Raw genomic sequence first — 18,104 nt, forward strand, 5'->3', positions numbered from 1 at the left:
TGGATGAGCTTTGACAGAGTCATCTTCCAGACTCTAAACGTGAGCTCCCTTCTCACCCACAGATGCTGTCAGACCTGTTGAGATGGTCCAGATTTTTTTGTTTTTGTTCGAGATGGATTAGGGGACTTGCTCTGTCCACTCTGGCTTTGTAACTCTGAGAAAGGAATAAAATTATAACTTTTTCTAATTGTCAGGAGTGAGAAGCCTCTCGATTTTAAACACCCCCCTTACCGAGAACCAATTGCAGTGTCCCCACTTCACAAATGTAGGGCTGAATGTACGATTAGGATGTGAGGGGTCTCAAAAAGTTAGCCAAAGCCACTGAGAAACTGCCAAAGTGATCAGGAAAATGCAGTGGATGCAAGTGATTTAAAATTTTTTTTAAATCAATGCAATTCTGAGTGCGTTTTGGACGCTCCTGTCCGATTCAGGCCAAAATGATCTCAGATGGTTCGTAATTCGGATATCCTGCTATCAAGCCACCTAGGTTCAAATCCACACTTGGGAGGGGGAAGCTTCCCCATTTAAATTGCTCTAACAGGCTACTCCAGTGGCCGGATGAGTAAATTGTTGCTGCTGGGTCTGTCCTCCCAGAAAAGGATACGTATCGTGGAGCTGCTCTGATATTAACCATCACCTTTTCCTGTCCCCACCCCACAACAGAACGAGTGAGGGTGACTAATCAGTGTGTTTCTGAATGAATGTTCTGTATAGCCAAATGTTACTAGGCAGATTATAATGAATCTTAAAATGTAATAGGTAGTTGAGGGCAAATTTGCATAATTTGTATATATTAGTTACATATTTATTATGCCTATTTAATACATGTTCGCACCTTTAGTTTGCTGATAAGCGATTCAGACATGAGACAGTTCCAGGAAAAATGCTACAGCCCATTGCATGACTTACATTTCACATGGACAGGTCACACTTTCAAGTGTTTTATTTACCTCGACCCCAGGAATAGATTTGGGAATTTTTCTAACAATATCCTTTGAATTGGATTGTGTACTGCAGTTTTCAAATATCTACTTGCGTGTGTTTCCTTGGGGCCTAAGACCAGATTGTTTGCAAAGATTGATGCCCATTTTGAATATGTGTGAGATCAAATGAGACGGGGAGAATACTTAGGTACAATTTGACAGCAGGAAAATAAGCCCGATTTTGGGGTGCAGTCTTTAGGTTGTGGCCAAGGGCGAGGCCACAATGACATTTGACAGTGTAACAGAGTCCTTAAACATGCTTCACCCTCCTCAATCTGTTTACTCCTCCAATTTTAGCCTCGGATTCTCATAGCTCCACCATGGGCAGCTATGCCTTCAGCTGACTAGACCCTAATCTCTAGAATTCACTCCCTAGGCCTCACCATCTCTCTGTGTCCTTCTCGTAAGACACTTCTTAAAACTTACCTTCATGGTTTGGATAATAACACTCTTGTGAAGTGTCTTGAGGCATTTTATTATGTTAAAGGAACCATATAAATGCAAGTTGATGTTGTGGACAGAATACAAGTCCCAAGCACACTGAAACCCCTAATAAACACAAATCCAAACTTCACAGATGACTCTGGTATTAGACCATAGGACCATAAGATATAGGAGCAGAATTAGGCCATTCGGCCCCTCGGGTCTGCTCCGCCATTCGATCATGGCTGGTATGTTTCTCATCCCCATTCTCTTGCTTCTCCCCATAACCCCTGATCCCCTTAATCAAGAACCTATCTATCTCTCAGTACCTTGGCCTCCACAGCCAAACATTGGGGTATTTTCAAAAGCATCACCAGTGCAGCAGTACGTAACAGCAAACACACACATTGAGTTCTTTGATCAAAAGGTTAAAATTAGACAGTACGAGAGCTGGGGAAAGTCAAATACAATGAAAAGAAAAATCTATGATCAGGCTGGAGCCTGGCTCAAGTTTAATTTGTAATTTTGCCTAACACACTTTATTCTTTTTGTGGACTTTAAATATGGAAAGAAAACAGCACCTTACAATGAAATGTGCATGCTCTGTGCCAAGGTGTTTTTATATCGATATATTTAGACTGCTGTTTCAATGGTTCCGCTGCTGTGTCAAAACTGTTATGATTATTTGTCACTCTTGTAGTTAACTGATTCTGAATTACATTGGCGGCAATGCAAAGTTAAATCCAGCAAGCTGGCCAGGGTTGAATATTGGGAGGCTTGTGCAGTGTCACCTCACAGATGAAGCTATAATCCACCTCGTACACTTATTATTGCTGTTTACGGTGGAATTGGTCAACAGCAAATGATTGACTATATAAAGAAAACACACACACAATGTGTTCTGCCATGCAACGGCGCAACTTTCAGAAAATGCAGCGAGGTGAAATGTGGGGTATGGTGACTGCAGAAAGATTTTTGATTAAATGGGTACTCAACTACTTAATGAACATGGGAGAGAAAAAAAAGAAACACTGCATCAATATTTTCAAGGTTTTAATGCTTTTCCCCCCCGCAGGCTAATGCAATAAATGCAGTATAGACAAGATGTTAACAAACCAGCTCCAGATTCTAATGGATGATGGCATCTTTAAATTTTGGTTAGAACATGCAAGACATACAATGATGTGACTTAGTAAATCATGTTAAACAACAAAATCTACCACAGTTGATGTAACTTTGTCTCATTGACTCAATAATTGAATTGTAACCAGATTGAAAGCACTAAATAAACTTGTACATTAACCGGGCCTCTACTTACTCATTATTACAAACTAGCAGAAATCAGCAAAACATTTGCGGTCAAACTCGTACCTTTTATTGCAGCAGTACCTCTTTAAAAATGGGACTTCTAGCTCGTTTTTCACCAAAGACTTAACAGAATCAAAAGTTCTCACTCTGGAAAATGCTATATAAAGATTCCCATGTGTAAAAACAGGCCTAGGAACATAATTACAAATTGTGGCAATTGCCTGGCTCATTATAGGATATTGCAGTCTAATTTAATGAGTTGAATAAGCAGGTTTACACCCAATGAGCTCAATATCATTCCTGGAATAAGCAATTTTTCCTTATTATAATACCAGCACCTCTCATCAACGAAAACTTCTTCCTGTCCACCAATCTTACTCTGTTACAAAGACTTTGTTTCGAATTCAAGCTTCGGAGCAACATGATAACTCCTTCTTCCTTCGGTCGAAGTACGTTTGTGCAGTGGCATGCCCATCAGAATTAGACTGCGCAGAAATGCTGGACAATGTTGAACTGTTATCATCACCGTGGAATCAATTCCTGAGTTCATCCACAACATTTTGATTCAAGTCTAGTGCATCTTCATTCTTAAGAGTAGCTTTTTAAAAGTAAGTTGTATCAAAGAACTGCCTTGCTATTTTGCTACACTTAACCAATTCCATCATATCACCCACCCGTGCCATTCTTTCCATCCCGTGCCTCCGTCAGAGAAATACTCTCTCCGGCCAGAGCAACTTTGCATTGGGCTGTTCTCATCTTCCCCTGTTCTTCTTCACCACCACCAATCTCCACCACTGTCACTACCACCAAACATTGGCAGCTGCACATGCCTCATGTGGTCCAGTCCTCCCTTTGCCTCTTTCTGCACGCGCCAGGCACCACCAGCCAAACAAATCCACCAGACACATCCTTTAACTGACCAATTAAAACAGTTGGGACAGACAAAAAAATTAATTAAAAATTATTTGGTCCTTTTTTGTCAGTGATTGATTTTGCTCCTGTTCTACGGTGTGATATCATTACTGAAAATGTCAATTAAGTAGCTGATTGCTCTTTAAATCAGAGTATAATTTTTTTTGGAATACCATTTACAACATTTGTATTTATAAAGCAACTTTCACACCCTCAGGACATCTCAAAGCATTTTGCAGCCAATGAAATACTTTTGAAGATTAGTCACTGTTGCAATGCAAGGAGATGGGGCAGCCGATTTGCATACAGCAAGCTTCACAAACTACAATGAATCAAGTGACCAGATAATCGGTTTTAGTGATGCTGGCTGAAGGGTAGTTTGGCCTGAACACTGGGAAAACTTCCCTGCTCTTCTTCAAAAGGTGCCAGAGGTAATTTGCATCTGCTCAAGAGGGCGTTTGGAGCCTGGTAGCATATATGATCTATTTAAAATGTAATGCAGTCAAAGGTAAATACTTTCTACATTTACAGATAACAAACATTCCCAACCATAAGATCACATCACCACCAAAAGTTAAATGCATTTTCACTTCCCAACAATTACAATTAAACCAATTTAAAAATTGATTATTGTTCTGTTTGTAAATTAACACAAGATCTGCGATATTTTAAAGCATATTTATCCACTTCAGAAATATGTACATTGGCAGTGGGATTGCTAGTTTTCTTTGACACAAGACAAAGGCAGAAAAAGTTGAAACACCGTACCACGACAGAGGTGTAAAAATTAACGCTCGGTGGTCTAGGAATTGATGAGGAATAGAAGAGGCTTCACTGGTCCAGACCGGCAGATGCTTACAATATTTGCCAATCTGAGGACAACCCAGATACGGGGCCAATGCCAAGCTGTGTTCGGCAATAGGTCTTTGGGTCCAGATGCAATTAAAATGATTAGTTTTAGATACTTAAAATACATTAGCTCAGCTCCACCATCAAAAGTCCAAAGTATAGGTTCATATCCAACATTTAAGTTTGTCCAAATCCAAACGTCAGAGGTTCACATCAAATACAAAGTGCATTAAGTCCATAAAGCCATATCTAGAAGTTGAACTGTCTGGCTCGTTTAACTAATGTTACTATTTGATCAGAAAGTGACACATAGCTTTAGGTCAGCATTTAAAACAATTGAAAAATCTTCTTTAAGTCCTGAAAACAAATACAAATCTTGTCAGAGCAGTCATAAAAATAATTAATGAAACATATTAAATCCTGTGTCACTGCATAAGTAGAATGGGACATACCAATAGAACCTTTGACGAGTAATTGAAATTAAGACATCATAAGGTTGTCATACTTTTAATCTGGTGCTCCATCTGTACAAAGGACACTTTCCTCTTTTGTACAAATGAGAGACCTTTCCTGGTTTAAAACAAATGATATCTGCTCTTCCTAAGATACTTGCAAATGTTGTTTTCGTAAAATTTCTGTAATTTTTATTACTACACATAAATTGATAACATTCTTGGCAAAAACGGACAGATGGCTTGATGTTGGAATCCTTCAGTATCTAAGCCATGCATTTGTCGCTTCTCCTGACAAGAGAAATACACCCACACTTAGAAGGAAGATGAAGTTTGAAATAAAAAAGTTGTTGAACTATGTTCCTGCCTTAACGACATTCCAACTTTGTGTGTGTACTTCATGGTTGAGAATAGTACTGCCATGTTTTTGAAGACTAAATCTTACATTCCTGAATGCATGGTTTCCCAAGCCTGCAGAAACTCCTTCTTGGAAGCTTCGAGGAAATATTTCAATGTATTTGTTTAATGTTGGGAAATAATGGATCCATTTATGGGCACTCTTAAAAAATACATATAGATTTTATTTCAGATTAGAAATTAAAATCGTAAATAAGTTCCCTACCAAAAAAAACTTATTTGGATTGTGGCATGATGCTTGCCTCTCAATCCAGGTTCGAGTCGATGATGGCCGACACTGGGCATGCTCTGGGGGAAGAGGGGGAGTGAAATGTTCGGCTGTTTCCTCATCAGTTGAGCTTGGCATTGTGGTCCCTTGCCCAGGCTGACCCATCTATGCCCCTCCTAGCTAATTAATGGCCATGATACAAGTGGCATTCAAATTTACCCTTCCACTGAAGATCTCAGCGTCAAGAGTGAAGTGGTTATATAACAGGGACACAGGTTTACAAAACCTAAAATTTGCTGCAAGGTAATGCGCACACACACGCAAAAGATAATCCATATTTACAGCTTTCAAGTACGTGCATCAGTTTGGCTAGCTCTAACTTCAATGACCGAGTATCAGCTAAATAGGAGGTTGTGGGGGGGGGGGGGGGGGGGGGGGGGGGGGGGGGGGGGGGGGGGGGGGCGGGGGGGGGGGGGGGGGGGGGGGGGGGGGGGGGGGGGGGGGTTCACACAGTTGTCTGTACAGGTGACACGGAATGCGTGGGTGAAGCTCTTTCAGAGGAAGATGACACCGCCATACTGCTGACCTCGCGCTGAAGCTCCTCCACTTTCTTCTGAAGCTCAGCCCGGATGCTGAGAAGCTCTTTACAATTCTGGTGGATTGGCACCTGTCACAGAAAAATACAATGAGACCATCACCCAAACTATTTCCATCATATCCAGGTACTGCTTCGGGAGGCTCAACAGTTGCTGGTTCATACCTTCTCCTGAATGCCTGATTAAACAGCAGAAAGATCTTGCGTTTCGGCAGACCAAGTGTCGCAAGGCACTTTTGACTTTGGAGAGGCAGATGGCAATTAACGGCAAGTAGTACAGACAAACAAACCATCCGGCCAAAAAAGTCAGCGAGGGTTTCAATGGGTTGGGAGGGAGGGCAGTTGTAGTAAATTGAAGGAATAAGGGAGAAAATTCCAAGTGGAAGCATTTGTACATCTCATTTGAAAAATGAATCGGTAATGCATTAGTAAAACCTGACCAGGTTATTTTAATTTTGCAATTTTCCAAGAACCAACATCAGTTGAGAAAAATAGGATTTGAAACGGAGATGGCAGAAAAGGGAATCACCAAACCACCAGGCTGAGACACAAACAATTCCAGTTAAAATGCGCTGCTGCAATGTTTATTATTTGGAGCTTATAGTGGCACTGACCCAAGGAGCTCAATGATACTAAATCATTTCAGAAAGGCTACAGCATGTAATTTAAAAGTGATACATCTACTCTGGTAACCCCAGCATCAAAACAATCACTATTCCAGTTGTCACACAATTGGGCCATACAAAAAGAGGCCATTCGGCCCACTCTGCTTGTGCTAGGACTTTGAAAGAGTTTCAGACTTGTCCCACTCACCTACCTTTTCTTCATAGTCCTGCACTTTTCTCCCCTTCCAGTGTACATCCACTTCCTTATTGAATGTTACCGTTGAATCTGCTTCCCCCACACCTTCGGGGAATGAACTCAGGTCAAAACAACTCACTCTGTAGGAGAAATTCACCTTCACTCAGTCCGACAGAACACGGTTTCTCCCTCCAACCCATCTGCTCAAGATCTACGCTTTGTGAAGCTGTTACAGTAGAAAAAAGTCAAGGATTGTGAAATTCAAAACATTTGTGTGCATAATTCTGATTATTGCCTGGCCGATCTTCAGATTTTAATGTAGAGGACGCTCATCTGGTTTTTATTCTTCAAAAGTTGGAGAATCCCCTTACACCTGGGAGGTTCTGGGAAAACGATATGAAAATGGCACCATACATCTGTGCTGTACTGTTCTAATTCTAATTCTAATCGTGCACAGTTAAGAAGATGCCACGGGGTAGGTTAATGGTTATCTTTGCTTTAACTGCTTGCTGAGCATCTCTTAGTCAGTCTAGGACACACTCAAACATTTTACCGTTGGCCTTTGTCTGACTTGCTCAGAATATTTCATGTTCAGTTATACTTTGGTGTCATGTGATTCACTTATTGGAAATTATAGTCAAATAACTTTAAGATTTGTGCCCCAATACTATAACCCGGGTGGAACAGATGGAAGGAATTGTTAATTGGGAAGGTGACCTGGAAGTTGGGTGGGGGTCTGTCCTCTCCTCCATTCCAACTTGGAGACATGTGTGTGTTATTCCAGGCTCCATTGTAAATCTTGCCAGAAACACAACAGACAATCATTCCTGGAGAGATTGCTTTGCTGGGCTAGCATTAAGCATGCTGCTTTGGGGGCAGTTCATCGATGGATTGTTCAGCAGACAGGCCTCAGGTTTTCCACCCGACACCCTAATCCACAAAATGACAGGTTCGCTGTCGTGAAATCTGCCTGCTCACGAGAGATGCCCTGTAGCCGAGGCATCAATCTTCCCCAGTATGGCAACGTTACCAAAGCAGTGGGCCAGAAGCAACAGCATCGAGGGAGCCTCTAGCCTCTGCAATCTGCCTGTCTTTATCCTGTACATCACAGGAGGATACCGAAATAGTACAGATCTGAACAGAGACATAGTCTGCATTGAAACCATAAGACATTTCCAGCTAAGGATTTACTGTGTGCTGCAGTTAAATCTAGACAGTAATGGTCCATAAATGCATGAGGATCTCTCGGCATGCACGCTATGAGTTGGAACCTAATTAAGCAATACCCAGGAAGGAGCTGTGGGACAAGTGATACCCTTAATTTGCCGCCGCACTGATTTGACTTTGAAATGCTTCATCCTGCCCCACAGGGAATGATAAACTGCTCTGAAAACACCTTCCCAGAGAAATAAAAGACCACATGCAGCTCAATCTGCTGTATCATAACCTTTTTACATCTGTGATCAGTACATATTTTCCCCAGATCCGATTAAACTTCTCTACTCCTAGAGCATGTGCAGAATGACAGAATCATAGAACGTTGCAGCACAGTAAAACAGGCTATTTTGGTCATTCAGTCTATTCTTCAAATCAGTCACGTCTAATTCATGCTCCTCCTCACGGACCAAACCCTTTGAAATTCCCTCATCAAGCAATTATACAATCGAATTTCGTAGCAATCCTTTACTCTTAACTAATCTGTTTAAAGACACATTTTGTCTAATCACTAATTCTTTGTTCTTATCTTACATTCATGCCCTTGTAATGCCACCAGCAAAATTATCTATTCACTTTATAACTCTGCACAATTCTGAGAAACTCTACCAGGTCGCATAATCTCATCTTGAAAAGTGTTGTAACATTGGATTTTGTTTTAATAGTATTGGTCTCAGGTAAACGATCTGGAGTTTCTCAGAAATTTTAGAAAAGAGAAGAAAAAAAAGAGTCGTTCCTTTCAATGAGCAGTATTTAAAATGACCGTGAAATTCTTCACATCATGTTTCACAGGGAATGACATGATCTTTGGATTCCGCCAACGCCACTGTTAACAGCAGGGGGGTGCAAAAGCAGCAATGCAAACTCTCGATTTCCCTACGCCGGAGGGAGATCTTCACTCTTGGCAGGTTCCAGGATAGCTCGGACCGAGTCGGTACTCGGTGAGCCCCAGCCAACTGATCTGACACAACAGGTTAACCAGCAAAAGGCAACAGTCAATAACTTCCAATGACTGAAAAATATCCACGGTGAAGAGATCCAGGTTGTGCAGCTGCTATCATCCAGTGTGAATGTCTTTGGTGAACCTGGGTCCATGTATATGGATGAAGCACTAATTGACTCATAGAATAAGATATGCACATTCAATAGCTGAAAACGTATAGAGTGCATTTCCAACCACTTAAAAGGATTAAAAACTCTTGGATAATTTAATCGATGCCTACAAAGGAAAAGGAATTTGTGGCAGTAATTAACTGCAATCAAATAGAGCCATCAAATAGATATGAAAAGCAAAGTGATTTTAGCCTGTAATGCTGCAATGCAGGTTATCTGCAGACCAGTTGCAAAAAGTGGTATAAATGGATATTTAGTACAATAATTTGTAAGACATTTATAACACCTAGATTAAATAGGTATGTCAAAAAGATTATTATTTTTTATTTTAAAAATATTTCTAAATCAAACAATTTAAAAAAACAAGAATAAAGCCCTGGCCATCCAGAATCAGTCTGGTCGGTCTTTTGTTTTGAAATATACCTATGTTTTAAATGAGGGTGATTATCAGTATCCAGTAACCTCACAGCTGCCCCTCTGAACAATCTCTGAATAAGTTATTGTCTTAAAACAAGCAGCAACTCAGAGAGCTGTAAAAGGATCTGTCTGGCGCTGGTACAAACTGCTGCATAGTGAACAGCAATTACATCAACCCCCTGACCTCCAAGCCCTCGCCATGATGCCTAAAGCAGCCTCTGTACAAATGAGAAAGGCTGTCAAACAATGGTGACATCCCAAACAATTAACCATTTCTTTTCCACCATTATATAGAAATACACGGCAATCACAAGGCAGGGCTCAGCCATTCTACCCAACTTGTGTTCATTCTCTACGACCAGTTCAATAATCCTATGCAGCTTTTCTGAATTTTATTTCCCTTTAGAGAGACAGATGTTGAGGGGCGACCTGATAGAGGTCGACAAGATTCTGAGGGGCATGGATAGAGTGGATGGGCAGGCACTCTTTCCCAGGGTGGAGGGGTCAGTCACCAAGGGGCATAGGTTTAAGGTCCGTGGGGCAAAGTTTAGAGGAGATGTGCAAGGCAGGTGTTTTGACACCAAGGGTGGTGAGTGCCTGGAACACGTTGCCAGGGGAGGTTGTGGAAGCAGGTATATTAACGGCAAACACATGGATAGGATGGGTATAGAGGGATACGGCACAAGGCAGTGCGGAGGGTTTTGGCCAAGGGTGGTATCATGACCAGTACAGGCTTGGAGGACCGAAAGGCATGTTCCTGTGCTGTATTGTTCTTTGTTCTTGAAATGTTGGTGCGGTCGCTAATTCATCACAAACTCCATTAGCACATTCCACAGCCTCACAACCTGCAGGGAAAAAAAGTGTTTCTCCCACTCTCTGTTCTCATCTCTTCCATTTAATCTTCTCTGTTCGCTCAATGGGTGACATGACGGCGCACTGGTTAGCCCTGCTGCCTACGGTGCTGAGGACCTGGGTTCAATCCCAGCCCCGGGTCACTGTGTGGAGTTTCTACATTCTCCCGTGTTTGAATGGGTTTCGCCCCCACAACCCGAAAATGTGCAGGTTAGGTTGATTGGCCAGGCTAAATTGCCCCTTAATTGGAAAAGAAATGAATTGGATACTTCTAATTTAAAAATAAAATGTACCACAACATATTTACTACCATTGGATTCATCAGCGACTTCTTTGCCCATTTCATCATCTTATTAATATTCCCTTGATGCATCCTTTAGTCCCCAGAATCATGTACTATTCCAGTTTTAATATCATCAACAACTGTACCTATAATGAGCCTATCCCAGTTGGAGTTTAGAAGAATGAGAGGTGATCTAATTGAAACCCCTGTGGGGAGTTAATCGGATAAATTCCAGGAGGATGTTTACACTTGTGGCAGGGACCAGAACTAGGGGCACGGTTTAACAATAAGAGGTCTACCATGGAGATGAGGAATGTTTTTTTCTTTCAAGGGTTGGTAATATGTGGAAATTCTTTCACTAGAAAGCAGTGAGGCTGGTGTCATTGAGTTTATTCAAAGAGCAGTTGAGACCACAACCAGGTCTATGAGACCACAACCTATGACTGTGTGGCCAAATTCCCCTCCGACACGATTTTCAAATTTGCTGATGATACCACCGTAGTGGGTCGGATTTCAAACAATGACGAGACAGAGTATAGGAATGAGATAGAGAATCTGGTGAACTGGTGCGACGACAATAATCTCTCCCTCAATGTCAACTTCAGGAAGCGTAGTGGAGAACATGCCCCTGTCTACATCAATGGGAACAAAGTAGAAAGGGTCGAGAGCTTCAAGTTTTTAGGTGTACAGATAACCAACAGCCTGTCCTGGTCCCCCCATGCCGACACTATAGTTAAGAAAGCCCACCAACAACTCTACTTTCTCAGAAGACGAAGGAAATTTGGCATGTCAGCTACGACCCTCACCAACTTCTACAGATGCACCATAGAAAGCATTCTTTCTGGTTGTATCACAGCTTGGTATGGAGCCTGCTCTGCCCAAAACCGCAGGAAACTACAAAAGGTTGTGAATGTAGCCCAGTCCATCACGCAAACCAGCCTCCCATCCATTGAATCTATCTATAATTCCCACTGCCTCGGAAAGGCAGCCAGCATAATTAAGGACCCCACGCACCCCGGACATACTCTCTTCCACCTCCTTCCCTCAGGAAAAAGATACCAAAGTTTGAGATCGCAAACCAACCTACTCAAGAACAGCTTCTTCCCTACTGCCATCAGACTTTTGAATGGGCCTACCTCGTATTAAGTTGTTCTTTTCTCTACACCTTGCTATAACTGTAACATTATATTCTGCAATCTCTCCTTCCTTCCTTATATACGGTATGCATTGTTTGTACAGCATGCAAGAAACAATACTTTTCACTGTATACTAATACATGTGACAATAATAAATCAAATCAAATCAAGGTCAGCCATGATCTTATCAAATGGAGCAGGTGAAAAGGGCTGAATGACTTACATCTCCCAAGTCCCATATAACTCCGTACACTGCTCCCCTAGCTCTGTCTCCAAATCATTGACGGTCCCAGACTAGAACGACATGGCCAATGCTCCTCGCTTCCAAATCATGCTGAATGATTGCCCTCAATTCCTACTTCCCGATTTGCCCATCGAAGCAGTTTTGTAAAAAAAAGTCTTCCCCTACTTCTATTCCCTTAATCTTCTCAATATTCTCCTGCGGCACCTTGCCAACACATTTGTCACCAGCTCAAAAAATATATATTGAGCAGGATTCTCCGGTCCACCAGCTGTGTTTTCCTGGGCCGGCCGACCCTCGCCGGCAGTGGGATTCTCCCTTCCCGCCACCTTCCAATGGGATTTTCCATTGTGGCCACCGTACGCGGCTGGGAAACCCGCGGGCATGGGTGCGGTGCCGTCACGACGGAGAATCCTGCCGGCGGAGAATCCAGCCCATTTTATCAATTCTTTTTTTTAAATATTTTTATTCAAGAAATTTTCAATTTTACAACATGCAACATCTACTTTATACAAATTTTTCTAACTTATCCCCCCAAACAATCCCACATTTTCCTCACATATCCCCAAAAACACTCCCCATTCCTCCCCCCACTTACCAGCCCCCCTCCCCCTTGCTGACGGCTACTAATTTTTAAAGAAGATAAACAACCTCCACCTCGAATAGAACCTCTCCTCCGTCCCCTAATGACGTACTTGATTTTTTTTTCCCCAGGTGCAAAAACTCCAACAGGTTCCCCAGCCATTTTGTTGCCATCCAAACAAAACCCTCCTCCGGTCTATCAAAGAGGTGAAAGCCAAGGCATTAGCTTTCTTCCCCTCCTACAACCCTGGCTCATCCAAGATTGCCAGTCAAGGCATGGCACCAAAATGTCAAACCGTAACCCCCAAAATCTCAGACACAGTCCCAAAAAGGAAAGCCCAGACCCCACTCAGGCTAGGACAGGACCACAAAATATGAGTGGTTCGCCGCACGCCACCCCCCCCCCCCAACCCCACAAAACAAAGCCAATGTTTATCTCCCTCCCCCAGAAAGACCCCAAGCATGCGTTCCCTAGTCATGTGCGCCCTTTGAACTGAATCAAGCTCAGTGTCTCACATGAGGAGGTCGAATGTACCCTCCGTAATACCTCACGCAACATCCCCCCTTCAAATCTACCACTCAACTCTTCTTTCCAGTTTCCCTTTACCTCCTCCATCGAGTCACTCTCCCTCTCCATCAACTGCCCATAAATATCCAATATCTTTCCTTCCCCCATCTCATCCATCAGAGAAGGGGACAGCAGTCGAGGAAACACCAGGAGCTCCTTCCGGACAAAGTTCCGAACCTGCAAATATCCGAACCCATTTCCCACGACCCCCCCCCCCCCCCCCCCCCCCCCGTAGCAAATACCACTAATTCCTCCAACCCCGCAAACCTACCTTCCACAAATAATTCCCTAAACCTCTTGACCACCGGATCATTCTCTTTCTTCAGAATTAAGGGAATGGAAGCCTGCGCTGAGGTGGGCGGCAGTACTCCCGGGGACAGTGAATCGTTAAATTATGTCCAACAGATGTGGCCCCAGCTCCGTCACACATTTTTGTTAAATTCCACTGGAAATCCATTCGATCCTGGTGCCTCCCCAGATTGCACAGAGTAGATACTTTTCATAATATTCTCCAGCCCGAGCGGAGCCTCCAGCCCCTGTACCCTTTCCCTCTCCACCACTGGAAAGACCAATTCATCCAAAAACCGTGCCATAATCGAGCCTTCCTCCGGAGACCTACATAACTCCAAATAGAAAATTTCAAATACCCCATTCACCTTTTCTTGATCAGGGACCTGTCCTCCCCCGAGTCCCTAACCTGTGCGATCTCCCGAGAGGCAGCCCCTAACCTCTCCTATCTCCCGATAGGCTGCCGACCCCTGCAGCTGGTGAGCCAATAAACGACTGGCCTTTTCCCCATATTCATAAACATCCCCTACTCTATCAATTCTAATGTAAAGGAAATTGTGTGTATAAACACTGAATCACTGTGTAGGAATGTTTTAACACATATACACACAAATACACATATAAGTCATCTATATGTTGGAGACACACAGACACTAAAAAGCACTGTGGATGGAATGGGCTCAAGGTATATAAAAAATCACAGCCAAGAAAACGTGGGTCTCTTTCTTCCATCCCACCTCCCCCCCACCTTCCTAAATCCCACTTCATTCTTTCATCAACTGAAGTTTTAACTTGGCTGTTTTCAACCATTCAAAACCTTGCTGCCAAAAACTTCACCATACCGCTGTCCCACACCTCAATTCTCTTCGACCATCACTAGCCATCGATAGCCCAGTAAGTAAAAACTCTTGTCCTTACTTTCAAATCCTTTCAAGGCTTTGTCCACTCTGCTTTAACGTGACCTGTCTATCTCAAATCTCCACAAATATCCTCTCCTCCTCCAACACTCCCTAATTTCCTGCTTATTCAGACACCACCTTTCTTCCCTCTGGAACTCGCTGCTCTGTTCCTTTCACCGTACCACCTCCATTGCCGCTTTCAAATATCACAAAACCCTTCTCTTTGACCGTTCCTTCAGCAATCCCAGAGAAAGGCTGTGCTCAGCTGTTTTCCTTTATTACCAGGGACCCTCAATCCACACTGGATTGCTTCCTTCACTTTTGAGGATCAGTATTCCGAAGATGAACATAGATTTAGCCCGCTCACATTCGGTGAAGTAAGACCATAAGACGAAGGAGTAGAAGTAGGACATTCGGCCCATCACGTCTGCTCCGCCATTCGATGAGATCATCATTGATCCGATATGATCATCCGCAACTCCATTTTCCCACCTTATCCCCATAACCCTCGATTTCCTTAATTAGGAATGTCTTTCTCAGCCTTGAACATTCTTCACGACCCAGCATCTACAGCTCTCTGCAATAAAGAGTTCCACAGGTTCACTACCCTCTGAGAGATGAAATTCCTCCTCATCACGATCTTAAATGGGCGACCCCTTACTCTGAGATTATTTGATGTGTCGAACAGTGTCTGCGCCGCCCCTCCGAACCAGCATTCTTCCTCGGCCCACTCCCCCACCCTATCTCTGCCACCCTATAACCCCACCTAACCTTTGGGCACTAAGGGGCAATTTAGCAATGCCAAACCAGCTAACCTGCACATCTTTGGACACTAAGGGGCAATTTAGCATGGCCAATCCACCTAACCTGCACATAATAATAATCTTTATTAGTGTCACAAGTTCTTTCTGGTTGTATCACAGCTTGGTATGGTTCCTGCTCTGCCCAAGACCGCAGGAAATTACAAAAGGTTGTGAATGTAGCCCAATCCATCACGCAAACCAGCCTCCCATCCATCGACTCTGTCTACAATTCCCGCTGCCTCGGAATGGCAGCCAGCATAATTAAGGACCCCACGCACCCCGGACATTCTCTCTTCCACCTTCTTCCGTCAGGAAAAAGATACCAAAGTTTGAGGTCACGTACCAACCGACTCAAGAACAGCTTCTTCCCTGCTGCCATCAGATCTTTGCATGGACCTACCTCGTATTAAGTTGATCTTTTCTCTACACCCTAGCTATGACTGTAACATTATATTCTGTAGTCTCTCCTTCCTTCCCTATGTACGGTATGCATTGTTTGTGCAGCATGCAAGAAATAATACTTTTCACTGTATACTACAGTAGTCCCCCTTTATAACGCGGGTGTTGGGGTCCAAGACAGCCACCCGCGTTGCAACCGAGCCGCGGATATCCATGATGGGGGTTTTAAATTTATTTTAAAATCTGTGCATGCGCTTCCCATTGAGAGTCTACGGGGGGCGGGGGGAGAGGTCAGACCCCCGTAGACTCACAATGGGAAGCACTAGCATAGATTTTTAAATAAATTTAAAACCCCCATCGTGGATCCAATTAAAATTTCAGCGGCCGGCTCACTTTGATCCGGAGAAGGAAGCTGCTCTCACTGAAATCAGCCGGCCGCTGAAATTGACACTGCCGGCTGCTCTCTCTCTCCAATCCAACTTTTAAGTTTTAATGTTTCTGATTGGAGGGAGGGAGCAGCCGGCAGTGTCAATTTCTTTTTTTTTCCTCCGGCTTGCCCACTCTCCCCCCACATCCTCCAACTAGACCCCTCTCCCCCCACACCCTCCGACTCGCCCCCTCTCCCCCCCCAACACCCTCCGGCTCGCCCCCTCTCCCCCCACACCCTCCGGCTCGCCCCCTCTCCCCCCACACCCTCCGGCTCGCCCCCTCTCCCCCCACACCCTCCGGCTCGCCCCCTCTCCCCCCCACATCCTCCAACTAGACCCCTCTCCCCCCCACACCCTCCGGTTCGCCCCCTCTGCCCCCACATCCTCCAACTAGACCCCTCTCCCCCCCACACCCTCCGGCTCGCTCCCTCTCCCCCTCTCCCCCACACCCTCCTGCTCTCCCCCACAGCGTCCAGCTCGCCCCCTCTCCCCCCACACCTTCCGGCTCGCTCCCTCTCCCCCACACCCTCCTGCTCTCCCCCACAACGTCCAGCTCGCCCCCTGTCCCCCCACACCCTCCGGCTCGCCCCCTCCCCCCCCCCTCTCCTCCCCCGTCCCCCAACACCCGCCCCCCCCCTCGGCAGTGTCAATTTCAGCGGCCGGCTGATTGTTTCAGTGAGAGAGCAGCTTCCCTCTCCGGATCAAAGTTAGCCAGCCGCTGAAATTGACACTGCCGGCTGCTCTCTCCCTCCAATCCAACTTTTAAGTTTTAATGTTTCTGATTGGAGGGAGAGAGCAGCCGGCAGTGTCAATTTCAGCGGCCGGCTCACTTTGATCCAGAGAGGGAAGCTGCTCTCTCACTGAAATAATCAGCCGGCCGCTGAAATTGACACAACTGACAGTTGGGGTCCATAAGCCCCCCCGCGGTATATCGCGAACCGCGGTATTGCGGAGCGCGGTATAACGGGGAACTACTGTAATACATGTGACAATAATAAACCAAATCAAAGTAGGTTTACACTAACACTGCAATGAAGTTACTGTGAAAATCCCCTAGTCAGAACACTCCGACGCCTGTTCAGGTACACAGAGGGTGAATTCAGAATGTCCAATTCACCTGGGAAGCACGTGGACTAGTGGAGGGAAACCAGAGGAAACCCACGCAGACACAGGGAGAACGTGCACACTCTGCACAGACAGTGACCCAAGCCGGGAATCGAACCCAGGTCCCTGGTGTTGTTAAGCAACATTGTTAACCACTGTTACTGTGCCGCGCTTTGGACTGTAGGAGGAAACTGGAGCACCCGGAGGAAACCCACCCAGACACAGGGAGAACGTGCAAACTCCACACAGTGACCCATGGCCAGAATTGAACCCAGGTCCCTGGTGCGGTGAGGCAGCAGTGCTAACCACTGTGCCACCGTGCCATCTGTAAACGCTGTTACTTTGTAAAAATATGCAGCCCCAACAACTGCATGAATATTCTTCGGTGACTGAGGGATTCTTTTACTGAAACACCTTATTAAATTCCTCAAGTTGTAAGGTCATGTTATTTCACAACACAATTACAGGGAGCGACACAAATGGGAATCTACCTGCAAAAGTGTGATTCTAGATTATTCACCTATTCTCTCATTTAGCTTTTGTGTTTCTGACCTGAAAGTACAAACTTATTTGAAATTCTCTGCAAATTGTAAAATCTTTCTTGATGCTGACAATGTCTCACTGTGCATCGCGAATGAGAGACTGCAGCTGAAGTGTTCAATATCCTCCCGCTAGCGCAACGCGTTTCTTCATTATAGAACTCATTTTTTTTAAATGGCTTCGACTATTAACAATTTTTGACAGTAATCAGCAGGACATTTCTGTTTATTAAGCCAATGCATCCGACAGGAAATCGCTAAGTTAGCACACATGGCAGAAACAAAAATG

At 44.3% G+C, this 18,104-nt stretch overlaps 1 protein-coding gene across 8 annotated transcripts in view; it reads right to left on the reverse strand.

The window, feature by feature from the left end:
* Positions 1 to 2,444: 2,444 nt before the first annotated feature.
* Positions 2,445 to 18,104, reverse strand: part of mtmr1b (myotubularin related protein 1b) — a 78,700-nt gene continuing 63,040 nt past the window's right edge. For all 8 annotated transcript variants that reach the window (XM_038774350.1, XM_038774348.1, XM_038774349.1 and 5 more), the window contains 2 exons: positions 6,057 to 6,219; positions 2,445 to 5,985 (listed from right to left, as the gene is read on the reverse strand). In XM_038774350.1, coding sequence (XP_038630278.1) covers positions 6,058 to 6,219 — 162 coding nt within the window. In that variant the 3' untranslated portion in view covers positions 2,445 to 5,985; position 6,057. The remainder of the gene's footprint in view (positions 5,986 to 6,056; positions 6,220 to 18,104) is intronic.

The sequence above is a fragment of the Scyliorhinus canicula genome, chromosome 17 (genome assembly GCF_902713615.1).
Source record: "Scyliorhinus canicula chromosome 17, sScyCan1.1, whole genome shotgun sequence".
NCBI lineage: Eukaryota > Metazoa > Chordata > Chondrichthyes > Carcharhiniformes > Scyliorhinidae > Scyliorhinus > Scyliorhinus canicula.